The 13,931-nt window shown below is 41.7% G+C and overlaps 1 protein-coding gene across 1 annotated transcript in view; it reads right to left on the reverse strand.

Annotated features, from left to right (window-relative positions):
- Positions 1-436: 436 nt before the first annotated feature.
- LOC115035434 (formin) overlaps positions 437-13,931 on the reverse strand; it is a 36,329-nt gene continuing 22,834 nt past the window's right edge. The window contains exons 13-17 of the mRNA XM_029493231.1: positions 12,849-12,941; positions 7,963-8,014; positions 4,228-4,377; positions 2,613-2,694; positions 437-2,515 (exon numbers count right to left, since the gene is read on the reverse strand). Coding sequence (XP_029349091.1) covers positions 2,471-2,515; positions 2,613-2,694; positions 4,228-4,377; positions 7,963-8,014; positions 12,849-12,941 — 422 coding nt within the window. The 3' untranslated portion in view covers positions 437-2,470. The remainder of the gene's footprint in view (positions 2,516-2,612; positions 2,695-4,227; positions 4,378-7,962; positions 8,015-12,848; positions 12,942-13,931) is intronic.

Below are 13,931 nucleotides of genomic sequence, written 5' to 3' on the forward strand. Positions count from 1 at the left end.
TTAGTATCCAGTGAAATGATATCACTAGGCTGCACAGAGGGCTGGGAAATGGGGCAACACTGGGTTTAGGTGTAAACGATGAGGGATTTTCTGCCTAAACCTAATTAATCCAACATTTGAGAAACAGATATCAAATGTTGGATTTCCTGTAAATGAAAACAGACATTATTCTACAGCCGTCCAATTAAAGTGGCACTCCTATAAAATATGTTCTGAGCCTCAATTCGTGAGGTCGTTTTAATGTTTGCATAATGATTGCTGGCAAACAAAAAATAGGCTTCAACACTGTAAAGACCTTCCATCTCATTTTAATTTCTAAGCAATAAACTTTTTTTTGTAAAAAAAAAAAAAAAAAAATAATAATAATAATAAAAAAACTTCCAACTGCTCAACAGATTCATCATGTTAACTTAGTTAATGACTCTCTTTCAAAGGTTTTCCAGGAATGAGTTTTAGTGTCTAAAAATGAGGCTTGATTGAGTGGTTTAATTCTGAGTCAGTTTCTTGAAAGCAGAGCCAGGCTGATTTTTCAATCATTAAATCTTCTTTGGTGAATCAGGTTTCTTCCATAAATATCCCATTTTCTCAGCGCAGGCCTAATGGAAGCACTGACAGCACAACATTCAAAGAAACTGGTGTTACACATCATTTGTGCAACCGCAAGTCTTTTATTCCAAAGGAGTCGGGCTTGCTCGGCATCCAATTTGTTTATTCTTGAAATTTAAAACAATTCCATAAAATTACAGAGGACCTATATAAGAGCTACTGAAGGTTACATGAACCAATGTACATACATACAGTAGAGGCTACAACAATTCCTTGGTCAGTGTCAGTTTTGTTTTGTTCTTTGTGAATCCTCTGAAGTAGAATGGAGCAGTTTAAAATTATGAAACATTTTATACAAAATAAATGGCACACATGAACGACTTTGGAGGGTAAAAAAAAAAGAATTTAAGGTGCAGTTTTATGGATACTTTGATGATGGAAATTTGAGGTATTGCTACTAACATGGCTTCAGGTGATATGCTTAAATAGGGGCGGAGCATACAAGTCGCATCCATCTGAAAATATATATTTCATCTGACACATCAAGCAGCTTCTCAGCCCTTTCTTTTACAACTTATAAAAAAATACAGCCTCAAAGGGAAGAGAGCCAATGTTCCTCTGGCATAAAATAACTCTTTTCTTACATAAATATACTTTTCTTCAATGACACAGGAGTGTAGCTTCTGCTTAGATTTGTGAGGAATCAAACACTGAGCAATACAGCTCCTTGGAAAATAAAATCTAATGGGATTAGATCGTGAAGCAATACCATTTGTGAATCTTTTCACAAGGAGGCTGTGCCCTTGCATAGGAAAAGAGTGCAAAACAGCACAAGACATCGGAATAAAATACACACACTTAGCACAGCATGGGAGTGTGGCTGAGAGCAACCTACAATACGCAGCCACTGCAAGCAGAAAAGTGCTTAAACCTCGGCCGTACACGATGACACATACAGCACTCAATGAGAAATCAACAACTTTGAATTCAGTAAATTCAGTTCTCAGATGAGCGGGCACGAGGCTAAAACCTTGTGTGAGCGTGTGAGTGAGCGAAGGGGCCCGAGGCTCTGGGCTAGACTTGATGCCAGGACTTGCTCTTCGTTGGCCGTCACCCAAGAGAGGTCACTCTGGTGCAGCGAAAAAACACAATATTGTGAAACGTTTACATTTATAGACAGCATGTCTTCATCTCCACTTGAAGCTCAGCTCAGATCATTTATCATATTCCTCAAAGCTGCGCTGTTCCTGCCGCTTCTATGACATGACATATTTACAAGACTTTTAATGAGCCATGGTGAATGAACAGCTACTTGCTACAGCAGAGGACACTGGGAGCTGCTTCCTTACTACTGTTTTGTCAACAGGGGTTTGCTTCTGTGTAGAAATAGCCTTGAACAGCAACAACATCTTCGGGCTTTGAATTTGTTGGACAATTTTAAATACATCTGCTGCGTCAGGCAACGTCTACAACAATGGATTCTCAGCCCGTGGAGATCCAGAAGGAATCTCACGGGCGTGTCGGATGGCGCTGTCATGAATCCTGCTGACCCACTGAGGCCTTTCACAAGCTGAGCACTCAGAGGTCACGCCACGCTGGATGAATGAGGTCAACCTTTAGCCTTTCAGACTCTCATCACTTCAGCCGTGTCAGCCATGCATCCTCGTTGCAGGAGTTGTTCTGAAAAGGCTCCGCATGAGGGTGAGTGGAGGTGGGTGGGGGTGTCCGATGCTGTTAGTAGTGCAGAGGTATGGCAGTGGGAGCAGTGAGAGACTTTATTGTGAGTTTGCTTGGGGCAGAGAGGGCAGTCCGGTGTTGTTGAGGCAGGTGGCAAAGGCAGCAGAGATGAAGCCTACGCACGTCCTCCTCTGATTTCTCATCACCACCACCGCTCGTTTCTCCTTTTACTTGGTTAATCGTCGTTTCAGCTGGCGGACACGCTTGCTTCCTTCTGACGCAATCTTTCTTTCTGTTGGCGAAGAGTGCAGAGCATTTATTTCAGCGCTGACATAATAAAGAGCAGCTTTCAAGAACCTTCACTCTGCTGTGTGTAGACCAGTTCTTACCAGACTATTGGCATTGATCTTCTTGGTTTCAACTCTCTTCTCCGCTGTGATCTTCTTGATGTTTTCTTGAGCTTCCTTCAACCTATTACATAAAAAAAGAAGGAATGAAAAGAAAATCCAGAAGGGCATGCGATTTGCAGTTGCATAGAAAAATAGAATCTCTGGACACATTAAAGTAGCGTTGGTGTAACAATCAAAGTCGGTAGCCTTGTGAAGACGTTTGTAAGAGCAAGATGTTTAAGTTTCTGCCCCCTCGGGCACCCTGTCATGGACACACAGGCACACACTGATTATGGCGTTTGTGGTCAGTGAAACACCCAGAAGTTAGAAGCGGTGGAGAATTGACAGTGGGTTGATGAGATAATGAGGCAACCTTTAAAAAACACTTGGCTTTTATGAGTGCAGAAACAGTATTTAAAATAAAGTTAATTGTACATAAGCACAGTCAGCTGTGAGTAAAGTGAGACACGATTACCTAGTAAACAATTAAGAGGGAGCACAGGGATCTGTGGCAGGATGGGGTCGAGGGTGGGGATTAAGTCCTCACAGTAAGAGCTTCGTTCAGAGAGCTGGTACTCTTAGTGTGAACTTGAATTTTGACACAGCAAATCCATGCAGTTGAGCGGGACAGTATCTGCTGCTTCTTCCACAGTTTCAGCTTCTGGCAGACACGCCCCCCCCCCCCCCCCCCCCCCCCCCCTCCTCTGCCGCCCTTTGGGCTGCCCATCCAGCATCATGACGACGTTATCAATTCTCCCATAACACACAGCTTTTAAACGGCCAGAGGCTCCTGTCCACTTGCTAGTAAAGTCAGGCAGCCGCCAGCAGGGTCTGCCGTCCCTTGGTGGAATGCCCCCCCTGCATCTCCACCTCAGGTCAGAGGAAACACCATAAATTTAGGCTGCTCCCATTTTCCTCCTCTTTGATGCCCCCCTGACTTACTCTAATTACACCCCAGCATCTAGGCATCACCCTTGCACAATTACAGCTAATCTGACTCGATGTCCAGAGGTGTTAACCATCTATCCAAAGGTGACAGCGTTGAAGCTAACCTGAGGATAAAACTCATTTTGCAGAGGTGAATCCACTGACTTCAGACGAATCTTTCTGTCAAAAATGTAAGATTTTCATTTGAAAAGCAGCTTATATAGCTTCCTCTTTCAGCAAATACCAATTCAAATGATTATGCACCAACTTCTCTGTGTGTTTAGTCCATGTCTGTTCATGGATTCTACTTCCCTTCACAAAATTCATGCATATAGAGCAGTCTTTCTTTTTTTTTTTTTTTTTTAATTCAATCTGTTATCAGCCTCACTATTTTCCGGTTGTTGTCCTGATGATGTGTAAGAGCTGGATGAAATTACTGCAAATAAGAAATGATAAATAACATTTCCTTCAACCCCTGCATTTCACATGTAAAATAAAGGTGGAGATTCCACTGCTCTTTAGTTACTTAGACAGGGACAACTACAGTATTCAACCACACTCCATCAAGGAATGATGGATGTCACTTGCTCAACTGAACCAAGTTATAGCATGTCAGGTTTCAGTCATGATAGCGCTCACTGTGCAGAGTAAGAAAGAAATAGAACAGTCCCAGCAGAATCCATCTCACCTTTCCTTGGAGATGTTCTTGCTGTGTCGTATCCATGTGTTCTTGAAATCGTTGCAAAACTCATACCAGAGCATTAAGACGTAACTCGGGGCCACTTCTTTCTCACCGGCTTTTGGCTTGATACCGAAGTAGCTCACCATGTCCTGGAAACTGTGGGGGAAAACAGAGCAGGTGCAGGAAAAGTGTTGCCTTATTGTATTCACTCATGGATAATAGCAGGGATAAGTTACAGTATGCTTTAGTGAACTGCTGCAAACACAGACACAGCACACACATAAAACGACGGATGGCTGGAGAGTGAGAATGAGAGGCCAGAAGGAGAGCTGGAAGGAAAGTGTCCACCCTGCTGGGTGACAAGGGAGCGCCAGTAGCAGCAGCTCCATTATCAAATTGACCTCCACAGCCTGCAGGGGGAAGACTGCCAGAGAAGATGGAGACAAGCCAAGACCAGGCCGTTGCTCCTCCAAACACAGTAACACACACACTACTGGGAACTCACACCTACAGCTCCAGGAACACATTTACTGGCATATGACATATGTATATGATATGATATATGGACGTGATCTCACTCAGACAGCAGGCCGCATAACAAACACACACAAAGAAACAGATTTGGTTTTTTTTTTTGTTCTTTAGTCCAAGGGTAGGATTGTACAACTTTTTTAGTCTAATTTGATTGTAACCAAATCTGAACTCTTTGTGGGGCTCTCAGCAGCACACACAAAGAATGAAAAGCAGCCTGCTGCTTCAGATTCCCTCCATAACCTAAACATGAAAGACATTTTCTAGCCATGCCTGCCAAGGGTTGATAAAAGGGGGCTATGATTCAGGGGATGCTCCCTGTCCCATTGACACCCAGATAGGCTCTGACCTCCAGATGCTAGGTGGCTTTTTGCTACGCTAATCTAAGACATGCTCATGTTGTGTGAAATGGTGCAATATGCTGCCCAGACGGCTGGCCGGAGGTGGAGGGGGAAAACGGGATTCTGCTTCCCATTTCTCAAAGATGGTGCATTTAGTTGAGATGCTAAAAAAAAAGAGAGCACTGTAGATCATCCTGTACACTACAGAAGAAATCAGAGGCCTGGACTGACCAAACAGACAAGCTGTCCCAGGTAGCTTTGTTGCAGCCGGCCTTGTCTGGCATGATGAACAGGGTCTCTTCTCCATCAGCTCCTCTCCTGACCCTGGGTCATCATGTCAAAGCATGCACAAATCAAGCTTTTCCTTTTGGCCTCCTGAGCATGTGCAACAAGCAGATACTCAAAGCTTCACTCAAAACAGATGCAAACACAGTCACACATGAGAATTTACCTAAAAAACATAAACAAAATCAAGAGGAACTAAGTTCGTTTTTGAGTGTGGCACAATTACACTTGGGCACACACACGCATGCACACAAACTGTATTCCATGCTATGATGCCATTGCCGTGAGAGGGTTTACTGCGGCACCCACAGCCAGCATTCCTCACTGACAGCTATAAAAAAAGACCCATTACAAAACCATGAGCAGCCGTGAGAATCAGGGAAATATTTGGACAAGCAACTCTGCATTCCTTTGTTTCTCCAGTAAAAAGATTACAGAAGTAAACTGTGTGTTGTTAACCAAGTTAGCACAGCCACTAAGCCGCTTTGTGCCAGAGAGGAACAACGTACCAGCTAGTATCTATGAAATTGTAACTGCCCAATGACTGTAGAGGAAGCAGCTGGGCCAAATGAAATTGAGCATGATGTGGGAGAAGAGAACTTAATGAGACGGAACTGAGGACAGAACCAGAAAACCTCAGTGGAACCCGAACATGAAGGGGACAAATTAGGACTGCATGTTGAGGAATAGGTTTCGGCAGTGGTCATGCCCAGGGGCCCAGATATTATGTCACGAAAAGTGAAAAACTAGAAAATAACTTGATAGAGCTGTTTTGCTGATCAGGATAAAAAATTATCTTAAAAAAAGTTGTTCTTTTCCATGTGTGAAAAAAAATTATGTGAAACGATGATAACATTTCTTCATCGATTTGATGCTGAAACAAATGGTCGGTTGACAAAAACTGAAATGGTAGCTTTTTTGATTATTAAGTAATTTTTCCAGGTTACATTCTTATTTTAATAAGAATCTAAGTTTATTTCACAACTTTGAAATATGAAACTGTATTTGAAACTATTTTCTCACGTTTTACAGACCAAATGATTAACAGAGAAAATAATTTTATCGAGACAATTGTTGCAGCCCTGATTTTTTTCATGCTTCCCAACAAACTCCTGGTTAAATTTAACTTACATGGGTCTAACCTGACTGACAGAGGTACTAGGTAGCATGAAGTGATGTGGTGTCTATTTTCTTTATTAACAAACAGCCACTGCTGCTGTTGTGTTTGTGTGAGGAACCCTCATCCAGTGCAGACGTGAGAGCCCACCCAGGGCCCTGTGAGCCCGCTGACGCCCATATTCATCAACAGTGTGTCACTTTTACGAGGTGGCTCGGTGGGAACCTGAGAAAAGCCCCCCACTCTCCTTTCCCCCTGCTCTACCTCGCGCCGTTCAGCCAGCCAGTGTCTTTAGATGAAATTAAAGGAAAACTTCATTAAAGGTGCTGTCAGCTGTGGGGCCCTTTTGATCAATATTCCCCTCCAAGTTCAACGCCTTCATTACAGTGGTGTCACGCACACACACGCCAGTCCAGTCCAGTGGACAGACATACGTAACAGTGGGGGGTAACAGACCAGGACAGAGGGTGAGAGGTGCCGTCGCCCTTCAGTGACCCTCTTGGCTAAAAAACAGAAACATGACACAACAATTTGGAACCATTTGCTGAGTTACAGTGTTGTCCAAAGTAATCAACTTCCTAATTGTTTATAGTTTCCATTTTCTTGCGCCCGGCGTCTTTCACTTTCTCCTTTACGTGCGTTTGTGATTTATTTTGGAAGTGGCAGAGTTACGATATAAAGCAAACAATCCTGCTCTCTATCCAAACAAGGCAAAAATAATCTATTTGCTTTGTTTGTCTGCTCCGCCATCTTTTTCCAATATGAAATGTTCCAGATATGATTTCCCCCGGACAGCGAGCTCAGCGGCTGCCAGTGTGTCTCATGTCTATAAATCAGATGCCTCTCAGAAAACTCTCGGGAGTCTTCTGCACAAAACATGGCAGATAAGAATGATAGGAACTGCAGGGGAGGAAGCACAGGGTGTTCGGGCTTAAAATACAGTATGCTGCACATATGTAATGTGCAGCATACCACTGCTGTTTCTGTTAAGGATGTTAATCTCATATATTTGTCTTTAGACAAATTACAGAAGACACAGATATTAGCACAGATGCAGTTAATACTCAAAAGACACGGTTGTGCATACAAAAAATCCTTCAATATGAATCACTTCATCCCATACTTTCCCAGTCTAAGTTGGTCTTTCTTCCCAAAGCAGTAAAACCATGATACTGGGAAGCTCCTAAATCTTATCAGAACCTTTAACAGCTGCTACTGATAACTGTACACAACTATACAAATGGCGAACATTAGTGCTGTCAGATACCAGCCATGTTATCAGCGTGACGTATGCCAAATAATGCAACACTGCTACGTAACATTTGCAGGTCAGTACACTTGGCCAAATTCCCTTGTTGAAGACAAAAGTAGGATGAAATTGTCAAATAATTTTTGTCCAAACATTATATTTAATTTGGAATTTTATATCGGTCTTTCTTCGTGGCTTTGTTAAAATTGCTTTCCTACCTTTTCTGTGCAGAGCTGAGCTGGTCCTCTTCAGTGGCATGCTCTTTTTGAGCTGTAAAAAGACAAAATGTCATATTAAGACACCTTATGAGACATCTTGTGGAGCTATTGGTGACACAGATAATGAAATGTTTCAGAGGGGGGCGCTGTGTTCATCAACCACTCTAGCTGAGTTTTTAAATGAGGATAGAAGAAGGAAAAGAAGGGGCTCTGGGTTGAGATGTCACTGACACAGTTCGCGTGTTATCCAAGTGACAGTTACGCATATTGTAAAGTTTGACATGCTTCTGTTCGTTGACACATGAGAGTGCGAGCCTGTGACGTTGGGGCTCGGGGCGGAGAATGGCGCTCTGTTTGCAGAGGTGTGTGTGTTTGTGTGTGTCTGGACATACATGTGCATTTCCAAGCAGAGCTAAAGCAGGGGTGCAGGGTTTAGCAGAGGGGCTTGGGAACTGGAGGCTCCTGTGGACTCCTGCCATGTAAAAGTGTCTAAATGCAAGGCAGATGTGTGCGGCGGGCCAGGCCGAGGTGCAAGAATTTATCTAGGGCCAGAGAGTGCCTGTGATCTCAGATTTATTGCATTTTTCCAGATTCATCCTTTTTACAATGATGGGGGACCTTTCCTACTTGAAGATTTAAGAGGGGGAAGTCTCCAAAAAATTGTTCAAAGGCAGGTTTGGGGGTCTTCTGGGAGAAGGTGAGCATAAGCATCTGACCAACTACCCTTTTTACTTCTTTTTTTTTTACATGTATGTGGACAAAGGGGCGTTTTTTACATGTATGAGGTAAACCTAATGAAGGGGTGGTGGCCATGTCTGGGATAGAGGGACACGGGGGGAAGAGGAGAGGGGCCGTGACCAATGGTGTTAGTCTCAGTGGGGGTCAGGCTGGCGCCTGAGGTACCCCTCTGGTTTGACTGTGCAGAGGTGGCACTGGAGCCAAGACTGAAGGAGAGAGAGAAGGAAAAAGGGTGCCTCAGAGTGTGAGGATGTGTGAAGTTTCTCTTCCTCCGCTCCCCGTGTAAACATGAAACCAGTAGTCGCTAACTAGAAAGTTATGAGACATGCATGCTGAGAGGGACAATAAATTAGGGCTTTAAAACTCTGCCACACTTTTCCAAACTGCTGCTTTACCTAGCAGTCAGATAAGAGATGTGAGGCGATCTAAAAGGGATGCTGAGGATTTCCATGGAAGCATCCCTGTCAATCTCTCTGCACCCTCTTCTATTTAGGATATAGACAAATCTCTGAGGCTTCATCAAAAACAGGTTCCTTGGACAGTTGCCATTTGTAAATTTCAAATGTACGTAATTCAGACATCTGAACAAGGGGAATCTAAGTTATTGGGTTGTGACTCACTGAGACAAAGGATGTGATGATTTCCTCAGAGAACCATTGGAATAAGTTTTACACAAACTGAGATTAAAAGCAGGAATTTGTTTTCAATTAGCCATGATGCATATTTAACACTAAAAATATGCCTGCCGGAATATCGCCAGAGGTTTCAAAGAGCTCCTATTAACAAGAGAAGCAAAAAAGTGGTTGATTAGATGTTGGAACTATTGAAAGCTAATTGTGTTTTTTTTTTTTTTTGTTTGTTTATTTTTTGTCTTTTATGAAACCTCATACTTCTGAATGAAAGAAACCAGTTGTAGCAGAAATACAAAACCACTTCTCAATAAGAGAGATCGGATTAGCTATGCAGACTTAGTACAACATGGATTCAAATGCAAAGACCAGAGAAGTTCAGAACGCAAAAACAATGAGGAGACAAGGTCTTATGGGAGAACAGGAGATTTCTCCTGTTAGATCTCCTGTTAGATCTGGAAGAGATCACACAGGCAAGTTTAAGAGACAGAATGCAGGGCGCTCGGGTTCACCTGCAGGCCCTGCTGTGAGCCTCTCTGCAGCCTGGGTTATAGGTCAGAAACACTGGGATCAACACAGAGATCAAACTGGCAGCTGGAAAGATGTGTCTATCTGATCATTCTGTTACACTTTGGTCCTAGTACATGTGGACCAAGCTACACCATGCAGCGTTGTTTTTTTCTGAGGCTTCAGATGCTGCATTCCTCCACACTGTTTCCGAGCAGTTAATTTCGATATCTAAAATCATGTGTCAAACACATGTATATACGTTCAGGCCTGCTGAGCCTTTACCTGGGTGAGACATTCACTCATTCACTTATGACTCAGACTTTAAGAGCCTTAGCACCCTTTGATGTGTGCACTGTTGCTTTGTTTTTGCCCTTTTGAAGTCATGGAATCATCATGAACAATGATTACACAACGCTCCTCCCAAGGCACGGGCCGCAGTGCGAGGAATTCTGTTTATGAAAGAAAGGTTTACAAGTATTCCACTGGCAGGTTACGTTCAAGATGTGCCTCTGCAAAAACAATGCCATTTTGTAGTCAGTTGCAACCATAACTGAAAGATATTCTGTGACACTGGTGGCAAAGTTCAAAGGAAATATTTAGCACTGAGATCTACAGCAGTCAAGGTAGATAAAAACCAACTAGAGCAATATCACAACAAATTTCCACTTCAAGACCACAAACATGGACACAATCATAAGACTATAACCTCTTCTCCCAGAAAGAATGTAGGATTACACAATTGTGTTCTCAGCTGCACATATTGTGGGAAAATAACTCAACATTTAATATCAGCCACTGGCTGCGTGATGAGGGCTGAAGACAACCGCAGTGTAAAACATCTTTCACGGCAGAAAAAGGCACAAATGCAAGTTTAACTCAAATTACACATTTAAACTTAAGCAGGATTGGAAATGTCTGCCACTGCTGGAAAATAGTAGTCATTGGAAACTTGTTCTTTTCTTCTGACCAATCATATATTCGACTGCAACTAAAGGCTATTTTCATTCCATTCCAATTATTATAATTTCTTTAAATAAAATATCAGGAAATAGCAGAAAAAGCCCTTAGAGCCAAAGGTCTTTAACTGTAACACCAAGAATCCAACAGAAGACCAACAAAGATTTTAAATTCAATAGAAGGCAGAGCAATAAATTGCAATTTGGCAATTAAAAAATTCACAGAGTAAAAATATCTTTCTATAGCTGACCTGGATAACTGTATTATTGGTGTATGTTTTTTTTCCCCAATTTGGATAATTAAGTCAAACCACTTACAGGGTTCAGAACAATATTCTCTGTGTTTAATATCCAATATCTAATATCTGTGTTTTGTTCTATACCCAAATTTTAAAATTGGAACCAAGAAATCTGCATGTATTTTGACCAGTACTAAAGGAAAAGTACTCAAAAAGCAAATGACTGAGAGAAACTTAGATCATCCTGCAGCCTGTTACACAAAAAAATATACATTCAGAAGTGTTCATCAAGAGCACTGACACAACAGTTGAAATCTAACATATGCACTGGTGATGCTAGTATTTAAAACAGTGATCACACTTGATTGCTCAGATTGTGAAGATACGTGTGTGGCACATGGACAGTACAGAATGGATCAAAAAACTCTCTGTCAAACTGTCATTCACTTTGAGCTGATGTTGTGGTACAATGTGTCGGGGCTTTGGCATAACACTAAATATCGAGACAAACTTATTAGCTTTTAGTTTTGCTTCTACCGCCTTTACTATTTTTATGCAAGACCAGATCTAGTGATGTGACAGCAGGAGAAAAAGAGGTAGCCCTCTGAGACAAACTTAAGATGTCTTAATGGCATTCACTCAAATACAAAAGAAGGTTTGTGTATAATAAAACTTTTCTGAAATAAGCAGATGGGTGTCTAATAGGCAGCACGAACCATCACTTTAATGATGCGTGTGCTATAACTCAAGGAAATATGTACGGTCACTTTCAATAATGAAACTACCATTAAAGTGGTTTTAAAAAGGGAATGCACATGTAAGATTCTGCGTGTCCATATTTGTTCTTTCTCTATTCATCCCTCAGTATTATCAAGTGCTGTGTGTAACTTGTTTCTTTCTGGGATGAATGCACAAAGTGAGGCTATTTTAACAGTACGGTAAAGGTTAAATGACAGCCAATGCAACTATGATGCAGTATGGAAAGGAACAAAAGAGATTGCTTGTGTTCGGGTCAGAGAGGGGACAAACATTGAAATGATCATGGTGTGTTTAGGGAGCTCTGTTCCTGTCCTGGTGGTCCCCCTGCCTGATCCACTGAGACTGGCCGGTCTTTACAAGGCCGCAGCCAGAGATGTCCTGCCAGCTTTATGGCAGCTGCGAGTACATGAGAACCATGTTAGAGGCAATGTGATCCCTTCTACAGGCCTGTAGACTCCTGTCCTCATGCTGTCTTACAGCGCACTGAGACGCCCTCTCGCAGCAAGAACACAGGCTACACACACAGGCTACACACACACACATATACATACACTAAAAGACAGGTCCTGCATCACCTACACCACTGGGTGAAATGGCCAGAAAAACAAACAAACTAACATGATTATGCCTTCCTCTTTTTAAAAGGTTGCATGGGTTTCATTCCTATCTCCTCTGCTGTTTACTTGAATTTTTCATCTTGGAAGTCACCAAGAATTGTCTTAACAGTGTTACATGAGTCAAATCAGCTTATAAGGACAGAGGGCAAAACTCATCGCCATCTGGCAGTGAAGACTTCAGTGTGTTTCTCTGCATTGAACTTTTTTAGCATTAAGTACTAAATAAATGTACAATTTTCAATTGTACATAATACTTATACAATTATTAAAAAGGGACATAAATACCATGCAGGCTTAGATCTTCCTGTTCATCATACATTATGGAATTATAAAGATAAAGCTACTAAATTGACAATTTTTTTTGACCAACCTGCTTCTTGTAGGATAATATTTCTCTGTCTTGCTAAAGATAAAAACAAAAAACTTAGCTTCACACACCTGCAGAAATAAATCCCTCCATCTTTTCCTGGAAGGGCTGGAGGTTTTCCTCTGATGAGTTAGCACACACCTTCTGCACATCCTTCTCACAGGCTGAAAGAAAGAACAGACATGATAAATGACCCAACAGGGAGACACAAGGAATTAAGGATTTAAAGTGGGATGATAAAGTGCGAAATATAAAGGATTCAAAAATTTTATTGAAAACGGAAAGGCAATTAACATCAATATCACAATGTAGTTAAACAGCAAAATAAGGTTTCATGAAATTATCATGCAGAGACAGAAATGATCCTTTGAAGTCAGCTTGGCATGTCACTAAACTGAAACAATCATTACAGTAAGAAAGCATGAATACAAAACCTTATCTTAACCAAAACACAGATTCTATTTCATATATTCTGCATTTCTATCTTCTCTTTCTGTAATTGTCTTCTTTGTTTTTAAAGTGTATTTGGACAAAATGTGGGACTCACTCTTCTACTTAAATGAATCAAATAACGACTAAAAAAGGACATTTCAGTTCAAGTATAAACAGTTTGTGCATTCAATTGAATTTTTAAACATTAATGTTTTCACCCTTGACTTTCTATGGCTTATTTATCAAAAATACTTTACATCATCCCCCTCACTCACAAAATCCCCAAACGCTCACTTCAGTGAACGTCTTTATGTGTAAACGAAGCAGATGTGTCTGCTGTTTGTGGACTGGTTTTTCTTTGTGGTGCCAAATGACCCAACTCACACGCGCTCAGAGGAAACAGCCGTGACCGAGTGTTCCAGCTGAACCTTCTCCATTTCCTCTGCAACTGTAAGGGTGCGTTACTATACACACAAATGCCTGGTAAAAGAACTGTGCCACATTCCTCCAACCTGTGAGCCATTAATGGCTGCAATAAATACCTTAACTTGCTTATGACTGCATAGCTAAATTGTTCTGCAACACAACAAGAGCATTAACAGGTCTGGCGGTTGTCTTACTTCATAACGCTGCTGCTTTTAGAAGTGTATTTGCACATGTTTGCATGTGGAGCTGCTGCACCTGCAGCTTGGTAAAATTACTCTATGGCACATTTTATTTAT

The sequence above is a fragment of the Echeneis naucrates genome, chromosome 22 (genome assembly GCF_900963305.1).
Source record: "Echeneis naucrates chromosome 22, fEcheNa1.1, whole genome shotgun sequence".
NCBI classification, from domain to species: domain Eukaryota; kingdom Metazoa; phylum Chordata; class Actinopteri; order Carangiformes; family Echeneidae; genus Echeneis; species Echeneis naucrates.